The 27,489-nt window shown below is 41.5% G+C and overlaps 1 protein-coding gene across 1 annotated transcript in view; it reads left to right on the plus strand.

Moving 5' to 3' along the window:
* SAMD12 (sterile alpha motif domain containing 12) overlaps positions 1–27,489 on the plus strand; it is a 399,280-nt gene that overhangs the window by 14,864 nt on the left and 356,927 nt on the right. Inside the window, exon 2 of the mRNA XM_082675126.1 lies at positions 22,966–23,144. Coding sequence (XP_082531252.1) covers positions 22,966–23,144 — 179 coding nt within the window. The remainder of the gene's footprint in view (positions 1–22,965; positions 23,145–27,489) is intronic.

Raw genomic sequence — 27,489 nt, forward strand, 5'->3', positions numbered from 1 at the left:
CGGTGCGCGTACTTCTCACTGCGGTGGCTTCTCTTGTTGCAGAGCACAGGCTCGAGGCGCGCGGGCTCAGTAGTTGTGGCTCACGGGCTCTAGAGCACAGGCTCAGTAGTTGTGGCTCACGGGCTTAGTTGCTCCACGGCGTGTGGGATCTTCCCGGACCAGGGCTCGAACCCGTGTCCCCTGCATCGGCAGGCAGACTCTCAACCACTGCGCCACCAGGGAAGCCCTCCTCACAATTTTGAAGCCTCTAATATCTTCTAGTTTCCAGTTTTGAGAAATCTGAAGCCTTCTGATTCTTGATCATTGGTATGAAATATGCATTTTTTTCTTGAAATTATTTAATCTTTTTATCCCTAGTGTTGAGAAATTTCATGAGAATGCGCTTTGGTGTGAGTCTACGTGTTTCCATTGCATTGTGTATTTAGTGGTTTTTCAAAGTGGAAACATGTCATTCATTTCTGAGAACTTTTTTGAATTATTTGTTGGATTTCCTTTTATTCAATTCATTCTGTTCTTTATTTCTCTGGCTGCTGTTTTTGAGATGATGAAGTTCCTGGACTGGTTCTTATTTTTGAAGTCTCTCTGTTTCTCATCTCTGTTCTTTTTGTTCTGTTTTCTGGTAGATTAATTTTATCTTTCAAATTTCTGTGGCATTTACAGTTTCTACTATCATTTTTAACTTTTCCAGAGATTTTTTTGGCTTCCTGAAGTTTCTACAGCATCCTAATCTTATTTTGTGGATGTAATATCCTCAATAAAATATGAAAATATATTAGTTAGTGCTAACATTTTAATTTTTTCAATAGAGGTTTACCTCACTCTCTGTATTTCTTCCAGGATGTTTTTCTTTCTATTCATTCTGGTCTTTTTTGGTTAGATGTTGTCAGATGTTTGTAGATATTAGGCTCTCTGCCCACATAGCCCACATTAAAAAAAAAATTAGAAAGTTCTCTGTGTATAAATTAGGCCTGTCATTCATGGTTTTCATTATAAGATGAACTGGCTGGATATTTTTTAGGACAAGGGAGTGGGTCGTCTTATGTCAGGATTTTTAAGTCTTTTTTTTTTTTTTTTTTTTTTTGGGCTGGTTAATTACTCAGAAGACCCAATATTCAAACTCCAATATATGATTGCTGGGTATATGCCTTGATACTCATTAACTTCCAGATCAGGTTCAATGTCTGGTTACATTTTATTATTTTTAAGAAAGTTAGCAATCTAAATGTAGATTTTCTAGTAATTTCCATCTCTGAAGAGGATTCTTTTAACCAGAAATTTCCCTCCACTACGGTTGTCATCTTTGTTTTTTCATGGATGTATTTGAGCACCTGGAAAAATACCTGGTGCAAAGTAGGTGCTCAGAAAACAATTGTTGGATGAATTCATATTTCGCTCAGCACATCAGGCTTTTAGAACAATGTATGATAGGATGTAGGAAAAAGCCTATATGTTCTAACTTTCATCCTAGTGTTGTAGTGCATGTGTAGTCTTCAGATCTGACCAAGGCAATCACGCAAACCAACATAGATTCAACCCCAAAAGAGAGGGTTTCCTGTTTACGGAACTTCTTGGGGCAAGAGTATATTTTATATTTGAGATCAGGAGTTGGTGTTGAAGTGGCACCAACCATAAATTGGCCTGAAAAAGGGCAGGTGGAAAAGTGCTGGCTGGGTTAACAGAGCTGCTCCTCTTAGGACCTTGCTGATACTTGTGTGTTGAGATGGCGGCATTTTGGAACTTGATTTAAGCACACATTCTGCTGACTGCTTCCTAGAGACTTTCCCATCTGCTCTTTTCTGCTGACTGGGTCTTTTTGAACTTAGAGTGGAGAGATGTCCCCGCAGGTCACCCACAGCTGCCTCTTTCTATCCTGACTAGCTTTTTCTCCGCTCTTTCTCTCTGCATCTTCCCACCAGTTCTTCATCACTGGGGTGGAGATTGAGGAGAGCTGGATGATGCTGAGCTGGCCTTTATGAAGAGCCAACTGTTGAACCAAAAGGACTCACCTATTGGCATGACCACTTGCTCTCTGATAATGCCTTTGTCCTTCGTTTTGACATCTGTGTTCCTGGTCTCAGAGAGCCACCAGTAGGATCAAGAGTCCCTGAAAGAAGCAAGAAGGGAGCAAGACCTCGCTCCTAAGGAGAATAGGCAATTGTGTTTATTTTTTTTAATATTTTTTAAAAATTATTTATTTATTTATTTTTGGCTGTGTTGGGTCTTCGTTGCTGCACATGGGCTTTCTCTAGTTGCGGCGAGTGGGAGCTGCTCTTCGTTGCGGTGCGGTGCTTCTCACTGCGGTGGCTTCTCTTGTTGCGGAGCACAGGCTCGGGGCGTGCGGGCTCAGTAGTTGTGGCTCGCGGGCTCTAGAGCGCAGGCTCAGTAGTTGTGGTGCACGGGCTTAGTTGCTCCACGGCGTGTGGGATCTTCCCAGACCAGGGCTCGAACCCGTGTCCCCTGCATTGGCTGGCGGATTCTTAACCACTGCACCACCAGGGAAGCCAGCAATTGTGTTTAAAGATAATTGTTCAGAAAAACTTGAAATTAGACTCAGTTGGCCAACCACATTGGGTTTGTCAGGAGATGAGAAAAAAAGGGAACTGTATAGGAAAATAGGATAATAGGAGAATATGGTGTCTGGAAATACTAAAAGAAGAATCATTCAATAGGCATGAAGGAAAAAATAATTTATCCAGTTATAAAGCTTTATCAGCTCTTTAGACCTAAAAGCATAGTTTGTTGCAAGCCTAAAGCTTTTTAAAATTTTTTGCATAATTTACCACATTATGTTACTATCCTAGAGCAAGATACTATTAGAAATTCAAGAATTTAAAAAAATGCAACATAGCAACATTTCCTTACCTTTCAAATTAACCTTTTAAAATAATTACATACTTATTATGTATACCCTTTGGAAAGTAGAAAGAAAAAATTATCCATGGACCGAACTTCAAAAGACAGCCACTGTTAGTATTTGGCATATTTTCTTCTAGCCTTTTTCTTTGTATGGTTTTTGGTTTTGCATGGCAGGCATAAGGCATTTTACTTGGCTTTTAGTAGGATTTTTTGGTCTTCAATTGGAGTCAACTGTGGTTATATTCTGATAATGCATGTCTGTGATTTATTCTTTTCCTGTCATGAGGCTGAATAAGCAGTGCTTTAGTTCTTGGCTTGAATAAATTCTTTATATGCTTTTAACATAAAACATTGTTCAGCTTAGAAAGTGAATAATCCTTAGAGCAGAGCAGTATGACGTATGTTTAACAACCACTTAAAAAAAATATCAGATCTAAAAAAAAATCAGAAGCATAAAAATGGCTTGGGGAAAATGTATAACAAAGAAAAGATTTTAAGGTTTCTAGAGGGGAGACAGTCTCTCAGTGGACCTGGGACATATCATACATGTCTAGTATTACTTATTAACTAGATGATAATTTTTATTACATATAACATGGTGGTCTTAAGGCAGAGAGGGAAATTTTTTTATCTAGAGGCACAGAAGAGAGGAGTGCAGTACAGTTGAGGCATGACTGAAACCAGTTAGAAATTCTGGTCCTGCCTGCACTGCTAACTAGCTGCTACATCAGAGGCACCTGCCCTCAATATCATAACCACTAAAATGAGGTGGTTAAACTGTATAATTTTAATGAGTTTCTATCCTCTGACACTCAACGACTCAATGAATTTATGATTCTGGGGCCAAACACGAAGAACATAAAGATCCTCAAACCCAGTAGCTGCAGTGCCTTGACTCTTCCTTTCCCTCCTTCCTCACATCCAGTCAATTACTGAGTTTGACCCTTTTTACCGTCTAAGTCAGGGTTTGGCAAACGGCCATCCATTTCCTTAAATAAACTTTTATTAGGACAGAGTTATGCTCATTAGTTTATGTATTTATTGCTGCTTTTGTACTCCAGTGGCCGTGTTGGGCAGTTGCAACACTGGTTCGCAAAGCTGCAAATACTTACTATCTGGCCCCTGATAGAAAAATCTAGTCAACCCCTGATCTGAATGATTTACAAACCCATGTCCTCTCATTTTCACTACGTTTGTCCTACCTTAGATCTTCATCTCTTCTCACCAGGAGAGCCCAAGAGCCTGTCGTCTAACTTTCTTGACCCCAGTTTTGAGCCTTCCAAATGTATTGCATACAGAAACGGTATAATTTTTTTAGAAAAATCTTGAAACACCAGTTTGCTGGCTTAAAACCCTTGAGGAGCATCCTGCTGAACTCAGGATAAAATCCAAATTCCTCACCCAACACACAAAGTTAGAAAACCACTCCACTGATATCTGAAGACCCTTCTAGTCATGAGGCTAGGTGTTTGTTTGACATGACACACACGATATGAATTGCAGTCTCGGAAAACCCAACTCAACTCAGCCAGTCTTGAGTACGAAGAGGCTATATGTTGGCTCACCCGACTAAGAAGCCTGGGTGTAGATCTCTATAGATGAAACCTTTCCCAGGGTTAGGTCTCTAGTTGTGTCACCTGAACTCCATTTCTTTCTGTTGGCTCCTCTGCTGCTGTGTTAGCCCTATTCACAGGCAGGCTTTCATCTTGAGAGGTCAGGACTGCATAGCAGTTCCCGCCTCATAGCCTCCTGGGGACCCATCTTTTCCCACACAAGTGCAGAGGTCTCTCTGACTGGACAGCATAGGTCATGTGATAGGGATAATGGAAAGTGCTGATGGGTTTAGGACCAGTGCCTGTGCTTATGCTCAGGAATTGGCGAAATCCCACCTGAACCGTAAGGAATGATATGAGGGGGAGGGCATTACCCCCAGGCAAATAGTGGGCTGTTGTGGAAACAGGGCGATTGGAGGTGGACTGAGACAAAATAACTAAGATTCACGGAGCATACCACGAGCGGGAGCCCTTTGACAGTCCAGCCGTAGTCGTTGCCGTTAGAACCTGGGGAGGCCCATAACCAGAGTATCACAAGGTTTTGGAGATTGTGATTGCCTTACTCAGTGGTTCTTAATTCTGTCTAATCATTAGAAGTACCAGATGCCTGGGCTCTTTGAGAACCAATTAACTTGGGATCTCTCCTGTTGGCCAGGTAAGAGTGATTTTACACATTCTCCAGGTGATTCTAGTGTGCAGCTGAGACGAACTATTGACTGGGTTTAGGTCCTGACTTTATTTACTGGTCTGTGGAATGGGAGCAATTCTATTCATTCAGCAGGATTAGGGGGATGAAGAAATGAGGCGATATATGAAAGGAGTATAGACTACTTAGTTGCTCAAATAAATGGGAGCTTCTTATTGATGTTCTCAACTTTACAGGAATATTGTATTAGAGTCCTAGGGCTGTCATCACAAAATGCCACAGACCGGATATCTTAAACAACAGAAATTTCTCACAGTTCTGAAGGCTAGAAGCCCAAGGTCAAGGTTGTCGGCAGGTTTGGCTTCTCTCTCGAGACCTTTCTCCTGGGTTTGCAGATTGCCTTTTTTTGTGTACATACCCATCCCTCCAGTCTTTTTCTCTTTTTATAAGGATGCCAGTTATATTGGATTGAGGCCCACCCTTATGGTCTCATTTAACCTTAATTACCTTTTTCAAGGTCCTGTCTCCAAATATAGTCACATCAGGGGTTAAGATATCAACATATGATTTATTTTGGTGGTTGTGAGGGGACAATTTAGCCCCATAGCAGGTATGGATCTTTTGATTGTCTAATGAAAGCTAGGGTTTCTTTACTCAGAAAAATGCAGAGACACAATACACATTAAACCTTGCATATGTTTGTGGACTTCGAAGATGACTGTTAAACAGGAACATTTGCAGCAGCCTTGCAGAGGAAAACATACCAAAGGGAAGGATGTGTGTAAAAGAGGACATCCCGTTCTCATTCATTCATTTAACAGTTACTTACCAAGTGCTGCCCATGTACCAGGCCCTGTGGTAGGGTTATAACAATGACATAGGCAAGGCCCCTTCTTCTCACGACTTACGATTTTTCGTTGATGGAGTCAGACAGTAAACACATACACCATTTAGCATCAGAGAGCACCAAGTGCTGTGTGTCGAGAATCGAAACAGAATGATGAGGTGTTGTTTACCTGGGAAGCTATTTAGATTTTGTGGTCAGGAATGTCTTCACTGAGGAGATGATGCTTAAGTGGAGGCTTCAATAACAAGGAGTCAGCCATGCACATGGGGGCAGAGGGTTGATGGCTGATGAAATGCCTGCTACTCTCTGGTCTATTTTAGTAGCAGCTGGCAGAGCCACCTCCTCTAGCACCAGCTGCTTCCCAGATTCAGTTCTGCTGCCTGCACAGCAAGCAGTTAGGATCTGTCCTGAGACTGGCATGGCTGTTGTGGATTGCTCCCCTAGCTTTGCGTGTGTTTTTCTTATCCTGTCGGAAATATTCATGTCATGTGTTCAAAGGGGTGAGACCCATCATTGCAAATATCTGCTTCTCTAAGCTCTCACTGATTACCAGAGCTTAGTCGCTATTGTCTTTAGCCTGAATTAGAGTTACCATTGTAGGGGGACAAGTTGGCATTGGTGGTGTGGTAAATGCATAAACAATTATTGTGTTGTACTGCATGCTTCTATAGCGGTATGCTGCATGCTGGAGGAATTAAAGGGACCCCAAACAGTATCTGGATGGGATGGGGATGACTTTCCCTAGGAGCTGCATCCTTTAAAGGCCCCCCATTGGCCTTAGGATAAAGAGCAGGATCCTGCTGTGGCTGGCAGACTCCCGTGGGTCTGGTTCTCTCTACCTCTCTGCCAAGTTCGGGGCCAGTTCTGCTCTGTGTGTCTCATTCTAGGGTCAAGATTGAAAGGGCAGTAGCCTCTGGGCATGCTTTTTCTCTGCTTATAACAAGTACATATGAGGGCAAAGAGAACCTCATAAGTATGTTGAATTCTGTTGCTCACGTCTCCTACACTCACATCCATTGGCCAAATTAACTTACATGGTCAAGACGAAAGTCATTGTATAGAGACATATTCTGCTCCAAGGGTAGGGGAGTGAATGTTTATCAGATGGTAATCTGATCCACCCTAGCAGGTTTAGTGCTTATAACAGCGCCCCTATAGGTCTGCCTAAACTATAAACAGTAGTGTACTTTTAACTGTCTTGCTGTCGGAAAAGGGAAAAAAGGGAGAAGTTGGTTAATATGTGAATGACAGAGTTGGGGGAGGATTATTATACAGGGCAAGACTTGAGCATGTTAATAGACTTATGGGAGGAGTGTGGAGAAGACAGAAGACGGGGCAGCTTGAGGGTTCAGCTGAAACTGGAAAACATGAAATCGGAGTGGTACCATCTTTCTCATGGCTTTGGATAGCAGCAGCCAGGGAGGCAAATGGTTGGATTGATAACTTTCTTTGATCTGAGCCTTATGTATTTGATCCAGCCCGCTTCTCTCTAGTCTTGAGGAGAGATTTAGATGGTAACAGTTGGTGTTTACAATGTTTTAATGGCTGTCATGTTGAGAACTGACTAGAAGCATCTTTAGAAATAATTTACAGCACCATAAAATGAATTGCTAATCTTTCAGAGTATATTCTTTAGCGTTGTTTTCATTTGTATACCAGCCAAGAAGATCTATACCAATGAAGACACTGCTAAAATATTTTAGAAGCATAGTCTGATTTGAAAAGCTAAGTAGGAATATAAATCCCTTCTCTAACACGCAGTCACACTGTCTGCCGTTCTCCTGTGGTTTTGTGCTCATTGTCTCCTAGGGCAGTGTGCATGTATGTGATTAACATGTCCACAGCATGCACACCCACCAGCGTTCAACTCTAGGACTCACAGGTGGGGACATAAGGGCTATGGGGGTATGTGTTGACTTGTAGCAGCAGGCATTATTTAGCCCTTATGATGAGCCCAGTATTGAAAGGGACACAGGTAATGATGTTGATAATTAACAAGAACATGATCTATTTGATGCCTAACTTTTGGGTAGTAACTTGAAGAAGTAGTAGCACAGTGCCCTGGGTAACGAAAGAAAGCTTTGGAAGTTCAGATGAAGCAATACAGGTATGTGCTGGAATAGGGGAGAGGGTTTTAATGAGACTTAAGCTGTATCTCAAAGGTCGCTTGCATATCAACACGCAAATAATCTCATAGTCATCCGTGTTACTGAAACACAACATTCGCTAAATTTCTCCCTGCTCAAAATCTTGACTTTCCATCTGATTAGTGAAAAAATATTAGACCTCTTGCCCTGATACCCAAGACCTCAAACTCATTATAATCTGCTCTCAGATTATCCTGTCTCATCTTCAAGATTTCTTTTCATGTACTTTAGATTTTAAAAATTTGTTCCTGCTTGTAAATGCTCCAAAATTCCCTAATCTGTACTTTTTTTTTTTTTGATAAGTGTATTTATTTATTTATTTTTGGCTGCGTCGAGTCTTCGTTGCCGCATGTGGGCTTTCTCTCTTTGCAGCAATCAGGGGCTACTCTTCTTTACGGTGCTTGGGCTTCTAACTGCGGTGGCTTCTCTTGTTGCGGAGCACGAGCTCTAGGCGCACGGGCTTCAGCAGTTGCAGCAGAAGGGCTCAGTAGTTGTGGCTCACAGGCTCTAGAGCACAGGCTCAGTAGTTGTGGCGCATGGGCTCAGTTGCTCCACGGCATGTGGGATCTTCCCAGATCAGGGATCGAGCCTGTGTCCCCTGCATTGGCAGGCAGATTCTTAACCACTGCGCCACCAGAGAAGTCCCTGTACTTTCTTTTAAATTGGCCCTTCTGCTTGGACACCTTCCCCTGATCTATGAGTGCAAACCTCACCTCTTCTTCCAACCCTGTCTCGCAGGCTCAGCGGCCATGGCTCTCGGGCCCAGCTGCTCTGCAGCATGTGGGATCTTCCCGGACCGGGGCACGAACCTGTGTCCCCTGCATCGGCAGGCGGATACTCAACCACTGTGCCACAAGAGAAGCACCCCTTCTCATTTTTGAAGCCTCTCATCATTACTTTTTCAGCAGCGTTTATTCCCACCCTCTCCTATCCCCATATCATCTGCAGATAACTATTGGCCTGCTTATTTCTGGTCATTATCATAGAAATATCCAATCCTCTAACTTTCATAGACAAGTAATTTTTTAAAATGGGGACACTCAGTTTCTATAACTTTTTTGCTGACGTTAAAACTTATGTGCACAGACATTAAAACTTATGTGCACAGATGCTGTGGTACTTACCATCTCTCATTTAATTTCATAGAAGATAAGGAGTCAACACCAGGAAATGCAGGGAAGACAATATGAAAATAAGGACGTGCCTTTATACTGAAAACATATGGCCAGTGGAAAACTCACAAGAGGCTGTTTTCATTTCATTGAGGACCAATGAAATTTTCATCTCATGTCTCTCTCTTCTCTGGGTAGACATTTGGGAGCCACTATTTCAGTAGACTGTGAGCTTTGCCGGAGCTGATTTATCTTTGATTCCTAATTTATCTTTGTCTTTCTCAGATAATCTTGGGTCTCTAAAAGCTTATTAAAAAAGGAAAAAAAAACCTGATTTGTAGCAACAGAGGCAACTAGTTGGGGGATAGTTTATTCAAAGATCTAACAGTTGTCTAAAATAACCAAACAACATCAATTCTACAAAAGCGTATCTGAAATGTGTATGAAAGAGCAATAGACAGGTTACAGGGATCTTCGTTCTCAAAGAGCAAAGTTTTAAAAATATTCCTAATTATGGCATTATATTTAATCTTTTTCTTATTCCTAAAATGTAGATATGGTTATTTAAATCACTAATACAAATATAGAAAAGCCAGAAATCATTTTCAAATTCTTGTTTTCTCAGTTCTTTTTCGAGTAACATTTACAGAACAAAACAAATTGATTTTAACATTAGGAAGAAAGACACTGATTTTTTTTTTCAAATTTGTGCTATCCAATAGAACTTTCTGTAATGATGGAAATGTTCAGTGATCTGCACTGTCCGATATGGTAGACATAGCCACACATAGTCGTTGAGCAATAGAAATGTGGCTAGTGTGACTGAGGAACTAAATTTCAAGCTGTTCTTAAATATAATTAAACTAAAATAGCCACATGCAACTGTTGGCTCCCATATTGGACAATGTGCCTTCAAAGGGTTGACCAAGGAGTATTGAGCTGCAATTTGTGATACCGATTTGGATGGCATCTTATCAATTTTCTTAGTAAATTTGAGATGCTTTAAAATGAAAAAAATTTTAAATTATTCTCTGGCAAATTGTATGCCTGTTAAAGGCTCTATTGACTTTTGAGCTACTTTTAGTCCTCAGATCACAAGTTTTTAAAATGCCAATTCTCAATCCTTAAATTGCATTCTGTCCATTTCCCCCATTGTTATAGCTCTTTGATCTTTTAGATAATATGATCTTTGACTTATGTGTATATATATTCATACTCAAGTCCATACATATACACACACATAGCATATAATACATTTGTGAAGATCAGGTGAAATGAGGGATGAGGCTTGTTAAAACACGAATGTTCCTTTCGTCTGAGCGTTACCCTGAATAGAGAATATGAGCAAACAAATTGCATGTTAAGATCTTGCTCCGCCCCCTCGGGGAAGGAGAACACCCACATTCATCAAGTCAGACTGGAACCTATCACACCTTTTTCATGTTTCCCTGATTTGACAGAAAACCCATGTTTCTGCCTGAAATATTCTCTTTTTCCTTAGTTGCCAGGATGACCCTTGCAAGAGAATTTTAAAGCTGCTTTTTCTTCTCTGAAGCCTTTCTGACCTTTTATCCTCTTCTCCCTTTCCTAACCACACTGACCCGTTACCCCTTTCTTTTTAGTGGAGTCGTGCATGCTGGTGCATGCAGATGTGTAATCCAAGGGTCATGGTATTTGCTTTTGAAGAAATCAATATCGTGAAGATATTAACAAGAGTGAAGGAAGTAATATTGCCGTGGTTCCCATTTGTGGGGCACTTAGTAAGGTGCCAGGCATTAACTAAAAACTTTAAATACATTTTCATCTAATTTTTCTAAAGCGTTGTAAAAAAGTTATGATTATCCCAATTTTATAGGTAAGATAACCCCAACTTAAAGCTGAGTAAGTTGCCCAAGACCACACAGCTAGTCAGTGGCAGAACCAGATTTATTGGACTCCAAAGCCCATGATTTTACTGGCTAAAGAATAATTAAGATGTAGAGAGAAAAAACCCCTTATTCCCCAGAGTAGCATGGTGTGGTGGGAACAGCATTGTATATGATGTGAAAGAGTTCTTGTTTTCATTTCCCCTTTGCCATTTTCATGGTAGCCTTAAACAAGTGCCTTAGTATCTCTTAAGTCTTTTTCTCCTTCTAATTTCCAATTCCCTCTTTCTACTAATTAATACCTTAGTGATAGTCGATGCAATGTCCTCCATATGTTAATCCTGTACTACTTCCTCCTCTCTTCCCAAAATAGCAGATTGTACTACGTAAAGACTTTCTAAACAATTAGAGACCCTTTTTTTTCATTAGTTTGGTTTGACAGAGAATACCATCAGCTCACCCATAGAGAGTATGTTACAAGGTGCAGCTATTTGCTTTTATCTTTATTTCTAACCTCATTTCTCAACTCTCACCAAGGTTGTTTATATATTTGAAAAACTGTCCTTTTTACCTTCTGGTTTTTCTTCACTTCTTTTTTTTTTTAATTTCACTTTCGTTTTCCCTTTTCACTTAGGACTCCTACTTTTCAAGTCTGTATTATGTTCTTTTAAAGTTACATGACTACCATTTTGCCTATTTAACATTTGTTGAAATTGTTAGTGCCAAATATTGCCCCACTGTGATGGAGGAGGGCAGAGGATGTACATGGAGAATGGCTGCTCATTGAGCATGTGGTAGGTGTCAGGTGTCCCATATGTGTTATCTCACTTTAATTTTGTATTGTCAATACAATAACAATGTGTGGCGAGTAATAAGGTAATATTAGTATTTCCATTTTATGGAAAAGAGGTAATATAACTTGTCCTACTTATATATATATATATAGCAAGTAAGTATAGAGCTTGGGCTTGAATCAACGTGTAGCTGTGTGTTGGGTAGGGCAGAGGGATACGACTAAAAGCACAGGGTTCAAAAACATTTGTAAATTCTTAACGTATATCTAGTGTTTGTATTTTGTTACATTTTTAAGATTATTTTATATCCAATAGAAAGCAAATATCTTAAGTGTTCCGGTTAGAGTTTTGATACTTGTATAGTGTTGTGTAACCAAAGCAAGACGTAGAACACTTGCGTTGCCAAGGAAGCTCCCTCTTCCCTTTCCAATGAAATCTTCCTTCGTCTCCTCCATTCGGCTCTTGAACCAGTCCACTGAGCTTTTTATTTTGGGTATTTTTTAGTTTTAACATTTCCATTTCTCTTTGTCTTTTATTTCTTTGAGACTTTCTTGGCGGATGCTTTCTGGTGTGTGTGTGTGTGTGTGTGTGTTAATTGCTCATTGAAGCATTTTTTATGTGGCCTGCTTTAAAATCTTTGTCAAATAATTCTGAGATCTGTCATCTTGGTGTTGGCATCTATGGATTTGTCTTTTCTCATTCAGTGTGAGAACCTCCTTGTTCTTGGTTATTTTTTTGTTTGTTTAATCAAAACTTGGACATTTTCATTTTATGTTATGGAATGCTGAATCTTAATTAAACCTTCTGTTTTAGCCGGCTTTCTTTTTTTTTAATAAATTTATTTATTTATTTTTGGCTGCGTTGTGTTGCTGCGCGCAGGCTTTCTCTAGTTGCGGCGAGCGGGGGCTGCTCTTCATTGCGGTGCATGGGCTTCTTGCGGTGGCTTCTCTTGTTGCAGAGCACAGGCTCTAGGCTCGCAGGCTCAGTAGTTGTAGCTCGCAGGCTCTAGAGCGCAGGCTCAGTAGTTGTGGCTCACGGGCTTAGTTGCTCCACGGCATGTGGGATCTTCCCGGACCAGGGCTCGAACCCGTGTCCCCTGCATTGGCAGGTGGATTCTTAACCACTGCACCACCGGGAAAGCCCTAGCCGGCTTTCTTTAACGCCACTCTGGCCAAGTGGAATTTGAAATCCACATTCCCCACTCTGAAGTTGATACCTGGGAGGTGGGGCCTGTTAGTTATTTATCACTGGGAGGTGGTGAAAGTCCTGACTCCCACCAGTCTTCCTCAACATCAGCCCAGGAAGGAGGGGCTGCCTGCTGTGATGAGGCTGCAAGTCTAGCCTCCCCATATCTCAAATGACATTGCAGGGGTGGGGAGGTGGCCTCCTTACCTGCTGACAGAGATGAAAGTCTGGGCTCTCTACCTGGCCTTCTATGATGCCACCCTGTTGTGGGTTTTGGAGTACCTTATTATAGCCTGGGGAGGGTGGGAGTCTGGGCTACTCACTCAGCCTTTCATGAGGGAAAAAATCAGAGTAGATCATGTGTTTTATGAAAACTTGGTTCAGTTCATACATATAGATAGAGACGTACTTGGGCACTGGTTCATAATGTGAAATCTGTTTCTTATAGTATCATGGATACAAATGTTTTAGTCACCATTGTAGACCACCTATTTCTTTATCAGTCTGATACTTGAATCCTCTAAAGCTTCATAGAACTTCTGAGTATATCTACCTTTGTATTCTCTTCACGAAAGAGAAGAGTTAATGTCTGTGTGCCTTAGAGGTTGTCCGGAGCCTTCCCCTACTCTACTGCTGGTGAAGTGTGTAAGTTAAGCATTATCTAAACATCTTCTGTGTTTAGATTGTCTAGTCCAGGTATCATGGGTAGGAAGGGTGAATATCTGCTGTGGTTGTTACCCTTAAGTAGTCTCTGGGGATACTTGAAGGTTCCCTTAAAGTATTTTACAAAGAGGACATCATCTTTGTAGACACATGAGCTGGAGTGAGTGTGCTTCAGGTGGCTCGGAGCAGACAGTGTCCCGACACAGCCACGCATGGTCTGAACACCTGGCTGAGATGGAGTCATCCAGGCCCAGCTCTGGCGACCACACGGTAGCTGTCAAGGCTGCCGTTGGGCCGAGGATAGTAGAGTGTGTGTTGGGGGTCCAACTGTTCACGTTCAGTATTTTTTCCCTCCCTCTCTCATCAGCAGAGTGTCTTCCTCCTCTTGTTACAATAAGGGATGCGTCTATTACTGGTCCCTTTCAGACTGGCTGGGAATGGGCATGTCCTCTTTTAATGCCTCCGTGTTGCCCGTTTGGAAGTTTGTGTTTTACCATGTTCTATTTTTTTTTAATAAGTAAATAAATAAATTTGTTTAAAAAAAGATGGCATTGGGATAAATAATAGCTGTCTTTTTTTTTTTTTTTTTTGGTCTGCTGTATGCCAAGTACTTTTTTTTTGAATTTGATTTTATTTTTTTATACAGGTTCTTATTAGTTATCCATTTTATACATATTAGTGTATATATGTCAGTCCCAATCTCCCAGTTCATCCCACCACCACCCACCCCCCGCTACCATGTTCTTTTTGATGGTGACAAAAAGACATCAACCTGTATTTACAAATGTTAAGCTTCGACATATATTTGCAGAACCACATTTAGCTGACCAAGGAGAGGTTTGGAGGTCATATTCTGTCTCCTCATAGCCTGACCCAAATGATAAAATCAAACATAATTTAGCTTATTTAAATTGCCTGGGAGTGGGGGAGTGCAGGATAAGTCAGAGGCAAGTTCCTCAAAGATCCATGAGTTCTTCTTTGATGATAAAGTGAAGGGGGTTCTTGGACCGTAGGGTCCTCCAGAACATGGTTCCACTCTACCCTAGGACAGGGCTCACTCAGCAGACTTATTTCTGTAAAGGGCCAGCTAGCAAATATTTTAGTCTCTGCAGACCACGTGGTCTCTGTCACCACTACTCACCTCCACCATTGTAGCAAAAGAGTGGTCATAGACAATATATAAATAACATGGCTGTGTTCCAATAAAACTTTATTTATCGACACTGACATTTGAATTTCATATATTTTTAGGTCACAAAATATTCCTTTAGGTTTTTTCCCAACCATTTAAAAATGTAAAAATCATTCTTGGCTCACAAGGCATATGTAAACAGGTGGTAGGCTGGATTTGGCCCATGGGCTGCCATAGAAGATGCCCACTGGACAGGTTCCTTTACCCAAGTAGACATTGTGCTTCCTGTCCACTAGCTTAATCCAAGCTTATGTTCCTGAGACATTTCTGGTACATTGCTTTATTTTCATGTTAAAACATTAGTGACCTGACACTCATGAACACGTCCTTATTCGTTCGCGCAGAAGTTTTTGTGAGTATTCTGGGCACCAAAGGCCCCCAGATGAATTAAGACTTTTGCCCTCAGGTCTTCACAGTGGAAGACCTGGATGGAGTCTACCTCTGATGATAATTTTCGTGATAACAACATGTATTCTTAATGTACATCTTCCTTGCTAAGTTATTATTATACTTAGGTAAGCTTTCTAAGTCATAATGGGAGTTACGAAACCCAGACTGTAATATTTTGCTAGGATTTCAGTTTTCTTATTTTTCTCCATGAGGAAGAGCTAAGCAATCATATGTAACTGGTTAAAATGGAATTATATGTTAGTTTGGAACGGTTCATCTGAATGGTAGAGAACACCTGATTCAAAGTGGCTTAACAACTAGGATTATTTCTCTCCCGGAGCCCCAAGTCCAGAGGGAGGCAATTACGAACATAGAGTAGCCCAATGATGGCAGAGCCAGTGTGGCTGTTAGCCTCTTGGCTTTCACTCATGTTTGGAGCCCTGTTGTCACAGAAGGTCTATAGCAGCTCTAGTTAACACATCAGCATTCAAGGCAGAGAGAGGGAAGGAAGGGCGGTATCAACATCTGTTCTCTTTTGTCAGTTCCAGGACTGTCTTTTTATCCATCTGTTTAGGTCCCATTGGCAGGAACCTGTCAGCAGCCACTTGTAGCTGCAAGGGAGGCTGGAGAATTGAGTTTTGACTTTGTAGACCTGCTGTGGGAGGCGGCAAGGAGGAGAGATTGGGAATGTTTAGCCACCAGAAGTGTCTCCTGCAAAGGGCGGGAGGCCTTTTGTGATGCCCGGATTACTTCTAGAGGGTAGAGTTCTGCCAGATTTGAATGCAGAATATTAACGAATAAGGCACTTCCCTTACTTAAACAGATATTTTGAGAGTGTCTGCTATGTGAATATTATATATGAGAGATGTACAAAACAAGGGCCATGTCCTCCAGGAACTTTTTCTCTAGCTAGAAGCAAGAAATATACATGAAATGATAAACACTCTATCTCAATTCTAATAGCTAATGATGGGGATTGGAGTATATTTGTGTCTTAAGGTCATGTATTCATTTAGCAACATGTATGAGGTGCCAAATACGTGCAACTTAGCCTTTGCAGGTACACAGATGAATAACACTGTGTCTGTTCTGCAGAAGGCAGTCAAGTGAAACAGCAGTTCCGGGACAGCTCTGTGGTTCCATGATTTACCATATCTTTGAATTATCCAATTAGGTTGGAAGCAACTCTTATTTGCTCTTTTGAAAAATAAAGATCTAAGCTACTCATGAGAAGGGAATGGCAGTCAGTAGGATTGAATCAGTATCTTTCCATGATACCTCTGCTCATTCTGTGAGCAATGATTCAGCGTAACTGTACGTTAGTCATTTGGCTAGGCACTGGGCTTGTAATAAGCTTAATAAGAAGTCACTTGTTTCATGGGGCTCCTAGTTATAGGGTAGGCAGACGTGTTAATAAATACTTGCAACTCATGGTGTATACACACACACACCAGATTTAATAAGAAAAAGAGACGTGGTCAACATTGCTTAGGAGGCTATAATGCATACAGAATCAGTTAAAGCTTCACAGGGGAAAGAAGAAAGAGCATTTCTTATCTCCTGAAGGGTTATCCATGCAAATAAGGGAAGGGAAGAGTATATTATGGAAAAAGATCAATTCTGGCAAAGCAGAGAAGCACAAGACATCTCAGCAGCTGCATGCAGCGTCTGTGTGTTGGTAGAAACATAGGGGCAGGAGCCAGAGCGGCACCACTGAGGGTGTTTGCACAGCATCTCTGTTCACAGTGAGGCGGGGAATAAAGGGCCATTCAACTTGAATGAGGCTCTGTCCCTTGTCTCACTACAGGGAGAGTGTGGCGTGGGTGGGGACTGAAAGGACTGGCAAGCTGCATGACTTCTTGGCAAGTACGATCCACTTGTTCTTACAAATGAATGTTGTGATGCCAGCAGATCCCTCAGCTCTTCTTGAATCATCTGGAGATGAAATGAAGCCTGGCACTTAGGCACAGTCTGTTACTGTGACCTAAGTCCCATCGGAATGGGACCCCTCAGAGGTCAGGGCCAGGAAGGCCCAGGCTCGCTTCCAGCAAGTGAAGCATGTCTTCTGCCAGTCAGGCTGGGGCCCATTTTGGAGAACATGCCCTTTCCAAGAACATTTTAATGTAATCTGATACCATGGAGCTATTATTATCTATTATACTTTTTTAAAAAGAAAGCAAAAAACGTGTTATACCTGAAAATCACAATAAGATGATGGAAAGAAGAATAAAAATACTTTTGGAACTTTCCACTTAACAGGCAATAGAGAGGTGAAATGAGAGGGAGTCCAATTTTGGTTTTTTGTTTTAAAATTTTATTGTAGATTATAACAAAATAGATCATTGTAACCATTCTTTTTTTTTTTTTTTGCTGTACGCGGGCCTCTCACCATTGTGGCCTCTCCCGTTGCGGAGCACAGGCTCCGGACGCGCAGGCTCAGCGGCCATGGCTCACGGGCCCAGTCGCTCCGCGGCATGTGGGATCTTCCCGGACCAGGGCACGAACCCGTGTCCCCTGCATCGGCAGGCGGACTCTCAACCACTCTGCGCCACCAAGGAAGCCCCACTGTAACCATTCTTGAGTGTGTGATTCAGTGGCATTAAATATATTTATATTGTTGTGCAACCATCACCACTATCCATCTCCAGAACTTTTTCATCAACCCAAACTGAAACTCCATACTAAGCAATAGGTCCCCATTCTCCTCTCCTCCAGCCCCTGGTAACCACTGTTCCACTTTGTCTCTATGAATTTGACTGTTCTAAGTACCTCTCATAAGTAGAATCATACAATACTTGTCCTTTTGTAACTGGCTTATTTCACTTCGCATAATGTCTTCAAGGTTCATCCCTAGTGTAGCGTGTATCAGAATTTCATTCCTTTTTAATACTGAATAATATTCCGTAGTACATACATACAGCATTTTGTTTATCCATTTATCCATCGATGGGCATCTGGGTTCTTTCCACCTTTTGGCTATTGTGAATAATGCTGCTATAAACATGGATATACAAATATCTGTTCGAGTCCCTACTTAAATTCTTTGGTTGAATTGCTGTATCAAATGGTAATTCTATTTTAATTCTTCTTTTTGAGGAATTCGCCATGCAGTTTTCCACAGAAGCTGTCCCATTTTACATTCCCACCAGCAATGTGCAAGGGTTTTCAATTTCTGAGGGAGTGGGTTTTCGCATATGAAAAAAAGATGCTGCCTTCGAATGGCATCTCAAAACAATGCTAAAACATGTGTATTTGCATGAGGAATTTTCTCTAGGTTTTTAAAAGAGCAACATTTGTAAAACCTGGTCTTTAACTCCTCATTTTAAGAGCTCACCATTAGCAACTTTAACATTAAAGCGACAGTGGCAGCCCTTCAGGTAAAGACCACAAGCAGCCTGCAGTGTCAGTTCAATAACTAGAAATCCACAGGGCACAAGTCTGGTTGGGAAGGTCAGGGAAACAAGAAGATCTCAAAGCTGACCTGTGAGCTGCTGAGCCCATTAAATTGAACAGATAACTTCAGTGAAAGCAAGAAAGGGTACTGATGAGGATAGAAAAGAGAAAGCAAATGGGGGCGCCTTTTACATGATGAACAGAGAGATGGAGGTCACAGCGTGTAAGAGGCCATCTAAAAGTCGCTTGATTTGTAAACATCAGGGACATGAAATTTCAGGGAAAACAAAACAAAGCCTGTCAGAAATGGTTTTAAACAAATAAACCCAAACACAAAAACCTACATCAACTGCAGGATTTGCAGGCGAGGAGGGAACAGCTGTGGAGGATTAAAATATATGTGTGAAGAACGCGACATGCATAGAAAGTCAAAATGCCATAACCCATCTCATGTCTATAGAGATCTTACATTTTGTACACTTAGTATTTACTAGCAGAGAAAAGATACCTTTTGATATAAGGCATAGTTGTGTAAAGACAGAAGATTGGTGGTTCGTTCAGCAGCTGAACAGATGTTTCTCCGGTGCCTATTATGTGACCGTTTCTGGACTGGGCAGTGGAGGTGGAGCTGGCAGCTGTGGTTGGTGAAGCAGACAGGTCAATTAGACAGACATCCTCAGAGAGTGAGGGGATGAAGCACCAGGATGCCAGAAGCTCCTAGAAGGCTTGCTGAAGAAGTCTGAAAAGACATGTGGGCTGAGTGGGAGTTCACTTCCCAAAGAAGGAAGTAAGGTTGAGGTGGAGTAGAACTTTCTAGGACGAGGGACCAACGTGAACAAAAGTGAGGGAAGTACGAGAGTCTGATGGGTGGGCAGGTGATGGCAGAGGAGAACAGGAGATGCTGGAAGCTATCAGCAGCTCAGTGATATTCCTAGGCCATGAATTTCAAGGCAGCTGGGAATCATGCTGGAGTAAGATCAAAGACACACACTTTTTTCTTTTCCTCACTAATCTGTCCCTTGCCCATCCGCCACCTCCCGACACAGGCTCACCTCTTTTTAATAATCACAATTTTAATATGTTTAATTGAAGATTCATTGTAAGTAGGCTGATCTTTGGAGATGGGGAAGCTGATTGATATTAACAGTAGTTAGCCTCATGCTCTCATAGGTTTTGTTCTTTTTCTACCACTGCCTGAATTGGGCATTGCGGTTGGTTCTCCAGCATCGATTCCACCCCTGCCTTGTTGAGTAACAGCGATGTGGTTTGCTGACTTGACCTTAGGTGAAGGTCAGCTGGTTTAAGGGTAATCCTATCTCTACTGCCAGGGTTTTAGTTCACTAACAGATGTGTGTGATTCACTTTGGGCCGCTGAGAAAAGATCCAAGTTTGGAGGAGGATGTGGGGAAGAAAACGATGGTCAATCAAGCTGTCTCTATTGCTAGCTGAGAACCAGAAGCCTGTAGCTCTAGTGCCACGTGGGGACCCACGCTTAGAATAAAGGTGATGTTATGGACAGCAAACTAGGAAGAGGAAAAAGAGTCCTTGATAGCACCGCTGAACTTGGAAATCAGCTAACTCCGAACTTTTCCCATTACTGGGCTTCCTCTCCTGAAAGATAATGATTTTCCTTACTGCTTAATCTATTTTGGGTTTGTTCACCTGAAACTTGAAATCTCCTGTGACCTAAATGATACATGATCTTTGTGACCTTCAGTAGACACCTGTATGACTCTTTATGACTATAGCCCTTTGAGCCTCATTTCCCTTGTCTGTGAAATGAATATAATTACGTCTCAGAGTTCTTCATGGAGATTATTTGAGACGCACCACAAATCTGAGGGAAGAGGCATGAACTAATGCATGCTGAGTGCCTACGAGGCCCCATGAAATAGACTGGCCCTTGTTTTAGGAAGCTTAAAGGCTAGAAGAGAAATTCAGATAATTTTGATATAAAATAGTTGAAATAGGGTCACATGCGTATGGATCTTTGTACAATAAGTTTTTTAAGATCGTTCGTACAATGTTGAATACTTGCCATTCCAGGCACATGATCAAATCTGAAGAGTTGGTATTTAAACCAAAACCTCAAGGATAAGTAGGGGTTAGGTGAAGAATGGGGAAGAGCAGTTCAGGCAAAGAAACATTATATACAAAGTCCAGAGGGGACAGATTATGAATGGCCTTGTTGGCCACGTTAAAGATTTTTGAATGATCTGGGTGTAAAATGAAGCCATTAGAAAGTTTTTTTTTTTTTTTACTTTATTATTAAGGAAAATTTCAACATAGACAAAAGTGGAAAGAGTAGTATAATAAATCCCCATGAATCCACCAATTAGCTTCAAGAATTATCAACATGTGGCCAATCTCATCTCATCTATATCATTCTCTTGTCCCCCATCCATTTTTTTTTACAGTAGGTCCTTGTTGGCTCTTTATTTTAAATAAAGCAGTGTATATATTTCAATCCCAAACTCCCTAACTATGCCTCCCCTCCAGGTAACCATAAGTTCGTTCTCTAAGTCTGTGAGTCTGTTTCTGTTTTGTAGCAGAAGTCTCTTGAACCAACCTATACATTTTTAAATGGGATTGCGGGGGTCCAGCGAGGAAGAGCAGTTGGGCTGGTCACATTCTGAGGGACAGCGATGAGTAGCTTGGACCAGGGTGATGGCAGTGGAGGTGTGAAGTAGGTGGATGGGAGAAGCATTTTGAATGCAGTGCTTGCTGGCTCTGGTGATAGATACGAGGGATGTGGTGACTTATGGAGAGAATGTGTCAAGGAGGACTCTTCAGTTTCTGTGTGAGTAACTGAAGACAGGAGAAAGTGAATATTTTTTGGTAGAAAAACCAAGGTTCAGTATGAACATGTTAAGTGTGAGGTCTGTGATACAGTGACATTGGGATGTTGAGTCACAGTCCTACATCTGAAGCATCATGAGAGAGGTCTCTCTGGGCTGGGTTTAAAATTTGAGAGTCATGGTCAGGTTAATTGCATCAGAAGTGCTGGGAATGGATGGGACCTGTTAAGGGAGAAGTGGAGAGTGGGGAAAAGAACACCTGACTGACTACTTCTGGGAAGGCTTCCCTCATCTCTCAGGTGTAAAATATTCTTTCACAAGCCTGATCAAGAGAAAAGGAAACCCTGGGGTGCTAAGTAAAGGGAAGAATTTTAGAATCGCAGATGTCCTCTAAAGGGGAAGAATGCTGAGAAAGGGGGAGACTGAAGATCCTGGGTAAAAGGAGATTATTGATGAAGTGGAGTCTCGAGGGAGATGGGAGGGGATTGGAGGTTCTGGCCTTAAATCCTCTGAGACCAAGGGGAAGGGGATAAGGATGGAAGTTTAGCTACATTTGAAGGCTTGAGGGTCACAGGGAGATGAGAGAATTCTCCACCAGAGACCTCAAAACACACGTACCAGCTATATGTACATAAGTGTGTGCACATTCACTCACACACACCCGTTGGTTCATGGATGTCATCCAGGGGGAATGTATGTTTCCTATAACATTTCCTATAACCGCTATTTCTCTGATAGTCATGGGTACACAGGAGGAACTCCTATGTGGAATGAATAAATATACTCAGTATGAGCTTTAGATTTTATTTGTGAGGGTATCTGCGTTAAAGGATGTGGAGAGAGAAAGTGAAAATAGGAAGCTACTAGGCTGAGCTCCCTTAAACCCTCCACTCTGACCTTTCCTTCTTTCATGGAGTAGTAACTGTTTTAAAACCACTAGTTCTTTGTTTCTTGTCTGCCTCTTCTATTGGATTGTGAGTTCTTTGAAGCTAACATCTGTCGTATGTAAATCCGTGCTTGCAGGACCTGGTCCAGGAACAGCACACAGTAAGTGCTCAGTAAATATTTGCTGAATGACTGCAAGAGGGTGGACTTGAGTGGATGCTTGAAGAATAGAGAAAATTCAGAAATGGGAGGGAATGAGCAGTTTTCCAGATGGAAGCAGAGATACACACTGAACTGCAGGGGTTGAAATGATTGCATGTGTGGAAGGCAGTACCCAAGTTGCCTGATTTGGTGTTGTCGTCTGTAATGTGGGGGTTAGTTGCTTGCTCAAGGTCAAACAACTTGGAACTGATAGTTCCTGGATTTGTACTCTAGTCTTCCTGACTTCAAAGCTCAGGATTTCCCACCATACCGTGCTCCCTCTTCACCAAATCATTTCCCATAATTATGACCCCCACCTCTCAACTTGGAGATTCCTTGTATCTTCCCACATAGGCCAGATGAAATATTGTCTTTCATGGACACCTCCTTTATTTATAGGATCTGTTTTCTGAGTTTAGATTTTTTCCTCTTTCCTAGCTCTCCACTGCGGTTTGAATCCACGGGGTATTGATCACCCTGCCCGTGCTGAAGGTATTAAACTGCAAATTGAAGGTGAAGGTGTTGATTCTCACTCTATTAAAAACAAAAATTACCAGAAGGTGCTTGACCAAAAAGGAACCCCCAAGCGACTGCAGGCAGAAGCCGAGACGGCTAAGGTAGGTAATAATCCAGTAAGTTAAGGAGATTCTGAAGCTGCAGCTTTGCTATTTCGTGGTCCAGCCCCAGATAAGAACTGATGGTGCTTTCGTTAATTAGCGTTGTATCTTCAGTTAAAGAAACACTGCTCCTTGATTGCAGGTAATGAGAAATGAAAATATTGACCGCATACCCTTTAGAGTGAAATTGAAACACGTTTGTGGTCAGTTTTATCTCATGAGGCTCTGAGGATGGTATAGAATGAGCTACAGGGAAGAGTGCCTTGGAATTAAAGCTGAAAGATTTGTTTGCCAGGCTCAGATTTATCATTTTATGATATTGGACAAGTCCTGTGACTTTTCAAGCCTCAGATTTTTCACCTGTAGAATGGGTTATCAGAAAAACTCCATCCTCCATTAGGTTGAACAGATGAAATAATATTATGTATGTGCAAGTGTTTTGTAAAAGCCCCAGTTGGCTGCATGAGTATTAGGGGGCTTTTTGCTGACAACCACAGTAACAAGTAATATTTTATTAAATATATACATACATGCCAGGTGCTGTTTGAAGGACTCTTGATATACTGGCTTATCGTCTCCCTGAAACAATTCTATGAGGTAGACAATAGTAAACAAGACCCTAATTAATGAAAGGTGTAATTGTTTTATTTTGTTGCAGAATACTTTGTTCTTTTAGTCTTTTAGCCTAGATGTTGGTATAAAACACACCTTGGTAAACTGGGAGGATGGATGATTCTTTAGTAAGAGCAGCGTCTTTCAAAGGTTTTCTGCAATGGAACTGGCACTATATGGGTTTTTGTCTGCAGTCAGTGAAGATGCTCTTGTTGGCGGTGTATATTAGTTTGCCCCTTGGAAATTGAGAGGACTAATCTTCGTATGGTTATTTGATTTCTCCCTCGTGCATTTCCTTCAAAGGAATTTCCTTTCAAATGTTCGTTGAGTGGATGAATATGTGCACGCCTTGGAAAGCAAACGTTGCAATCATCCAAGAAAAACCTTAAGTAGAAAGGTCACTTGGCTGTCCTACAATAACCACCACTCCCCCCAAAAAATGCCTTCCGAAATCAGATGTGAATTTTTCTTCTTTATCTATAGTTTTGAATAATTACCATGGCTTCTTCCCTTCTTTAGTGTGGATAATTAAAAACTGATGACATAATGAGTGTCTGTGTGTCTGTGTTGTAGGGAGTGGAGAATGATTAGCAAGGGAGGTATTACAGATATTTTGCACTAGATATTGTAGCTGAGAGAAAATGCACCTTATAGGAAACTGGTTGATAATTGAGGTTTGGTCTGTAAGAGGAGCTGGGAATAAGTGAGCCCTCTTATGACATCTAAATCCGATCAGCCAGTGGTGCCATCTTGAAAGAGTGAGAAAAAAATGCCTTAAGGGTCTTCTTTAACTAGGAAGATAATGGTCTGAGTGGGATCTTTTCAAAGAGATGCTTAAAATATTAAAAATGAGAGTGGAGAAAAAGAAAACAAGTTATTGACATTTGCCTGATTTAATTCACCTTTCAACATGCCCAGATTCTCTTTCATTTGCACAACAGATTGGTGATATAAGAAGTTTGATTCAAACCTGACAGGATTTGATAACTTCTGAATTATTTGGAACGTGTGCAATTGTAGTAAACCCTGAATTTTCATGTCAGTAGCACCTGCCTTTGCCTCTAGATCACTTTACGTTTGCTTTGCTAAAAACCTACTTCACTTGAGAACGTAGTTGTCCATAATGAACCTTTCCTCAGGAATAGCCTACAGCTGGAAACCACGCTCATCTGAGTTTGTCCAGATCACCTACAATGAAACCCCCAAACAGGGTTGAGAGGGGATTCTGAATGTCTTCACATTGACATGTTTAGGAGGGAACAGACGAGGAGCTCTTGTTACAAAGTATTTATTTTTTCATGCAGGACTTGATGACAATGGTGGTTGCTGGGGGGACAAAATAAAAAGAGCTTGATTACTGCAGACCTGCAGTGTCACATACCCTGGAGATTCTGAGCCACAGACAATGTGAACATGTTCTGTGCATGTACAGACGCATTGAAATGTGCCCTCCTGGTGCACTTAGAGGGTTATTGGAGTTGTGAGTCATCCTTTTTCCTTGGGTAAATAATTGAATCTCTGGTAACTTGACCTACTCTAAACTTACCCTAAAAAACCTCTGGCTAGAAATGCACGCACTTAAAGCCACTCAGTAGTGTGAGTTGGTACAGATTTTCTGGAGGACAGTCTGATAGAGTTATCAACATTTTAAATGTGTATAAGTTTTGAGCCAGTAATTCCCTCTCTAGGAACTTGTCCCAAGGAAATAATCATCCAGATGTGCAAAGATGGCTGCAGGAGAATGGTCACTCTAGCAATGTTTATAATATGAAAACAATGTCCTTTCATAGGACATTGGCTGAAGAAACTGTGTGTTCGTGGAATGGAATAGAGTTCTCCCTTTATAAGGGTGAGGGAGACCTATGTGTATTTATCTTAGTCTATTCAGGCTGCTACAAAAATACCTTAAACTAGGTGACTTATAAACAATAGAAATTTATTTCTCACAGTTATGAAGGCTGGGAAGCTCAGGATCAAGGTGCCACCAGACTGAGTGTCTGATGAGAGCCTGCTTCCTGATTTATAGACAGTCGTCATCACACTGTCCTCACATGGTGGAAAGGGACCAGGAATCTCTCTGGAGTCTCTTTTACAAGGGCACTAATCCCATTCATGAGGGCTCCACCCTCATCACCTAAGCACCTCCCAAAGGCCCCTCCTTCTAATACTATCACATTGGGGGTTAGGTTTCAGCATGTGAATTTTAGGGAGACACAGACATTCGTCTGTAGCAGTGTTTATTTGGGAAAATGAGTACGCTGCTATTTTAGAGTGGGGAGAGGAGGGAGAAGGGCAAGTTACTGCACACTGTAAAACGTTCCCGTTTTCGTAAAAATATCTTTTCTCTGTAAAAAGGCATCACCGAGTCTGAAAGAGTTCATTCCACAGTTTGAGCAGCAGTTTACATCTGGAGCTGAGATTATGGGGGAAACTTTCTTTTTCTGCACTTGAGTTTTTTTGTTTTTTTTTAAAGATATGTACCCTTTCAAGCATATTTATTTTCAAGCCCTTTTCAGGTTGCCCCATTAACTTAAGCAGCTCATCCATGACTTTTCCTGTTTGTTGAGTCTGTATTCTGCCTTTGAGGGTGCTGTCTTTCCTCCCGTGGCTCCTAATTCTTGCTGGTTATTTGCCAAGGGGGAGTTATCTCGGGGACTAAGCATGCCTTGGGCTGTGGAGGCCATTTGATGAGGTGCTTTTGTAGTCTTTGTGCTGCTGAAGCAAGCACTGATGAGGTGCTTTTGTGTTTGTCTCTTCCTGAACTTTTTGGGATGTAACAGCTTTGACCAGGTGTTTAATTATGTTTCAATTTGATGTTCTCTTTGCTGACTCACTACACGAATCAGGTCCCCCCAGATGTGCCATCTGCAGGCTTCACACAGGAACCTGGTTCTAGCGTGCTATCACGCCTGGAGGTTCTGCCACTTTTGGTCTGGCCAAGTTGGACTTCGAAACCAATCCCTGTTCCAGATCTCCAGCAGGCATACTGTGCTTCCGTCCTCCTCATTGCTGTGGGCTCCTAGCACCTAGAGATGTCTCTTTGGCCTTATATAAATTTAAAAATATATTTTCTAGTATCTTTAAGTTTTTAGAGCCTGAGAGGGGATTGTATAGCACAAGTTTAATCTACCGTCTTGACCGTGAAATTTACATTGCTTTCATAATTAAAAAATATCTCTATCGCTACATATCTTTGGAACAATCATCCTTTTTGTTTCTTTATCTTAAATGTGATTTGGCACCCTTGGCCCCAGTTACTCTAAAGACTAGGGCCCTGATTCCAGAAAGAGGTTATCGGTCCTATGAGTTGCCATCAGCGCTTATAGACAAAAGAGAAATCAATAGAGAACCAAGCTCACTTTGTTTTGTTTTTTTGTGGTTTTTTTTTTTTTTGGCTGCACCGCATGGCACGAGGGATTTTAGTTCCCCAACCAGAGATCAAACCCGTGCCCCCCCCTACAGTGGAAGCACAGAGTCTTAACCGCTGGACCACCAGGGATCTGGACCCGCAAACTCACTTTTAATCCTTATTATTAGGTAGCATAGAGTCTAGTTGGAAAAAAAAAAAAGAAACAGATTCAATTGAATTGTGGATTTGCAAAAGCTATTTACCATTGGGAGTGCTAAATGCCAGTGAGGACTTAGGAATTCAGAGAGTATGCATGCCATACCACAGCTGCAGTTATAAGTTCAAAATGCAAAAACTATGTTGACTTAGCTTTACAGGTGGATA

Source organism: Grampus griseus (genome assembly GCF_964374135.1).
Source record: "Grampus griseus genome assembly, chromosome: 17".
In the NCBI taxonomy this organism is placed as follows: Eukaryota; Metazoa; Chordata; class Mammalia; order Artiodactyla; family Delphinidae; genus Grampus; species Grampus griseus.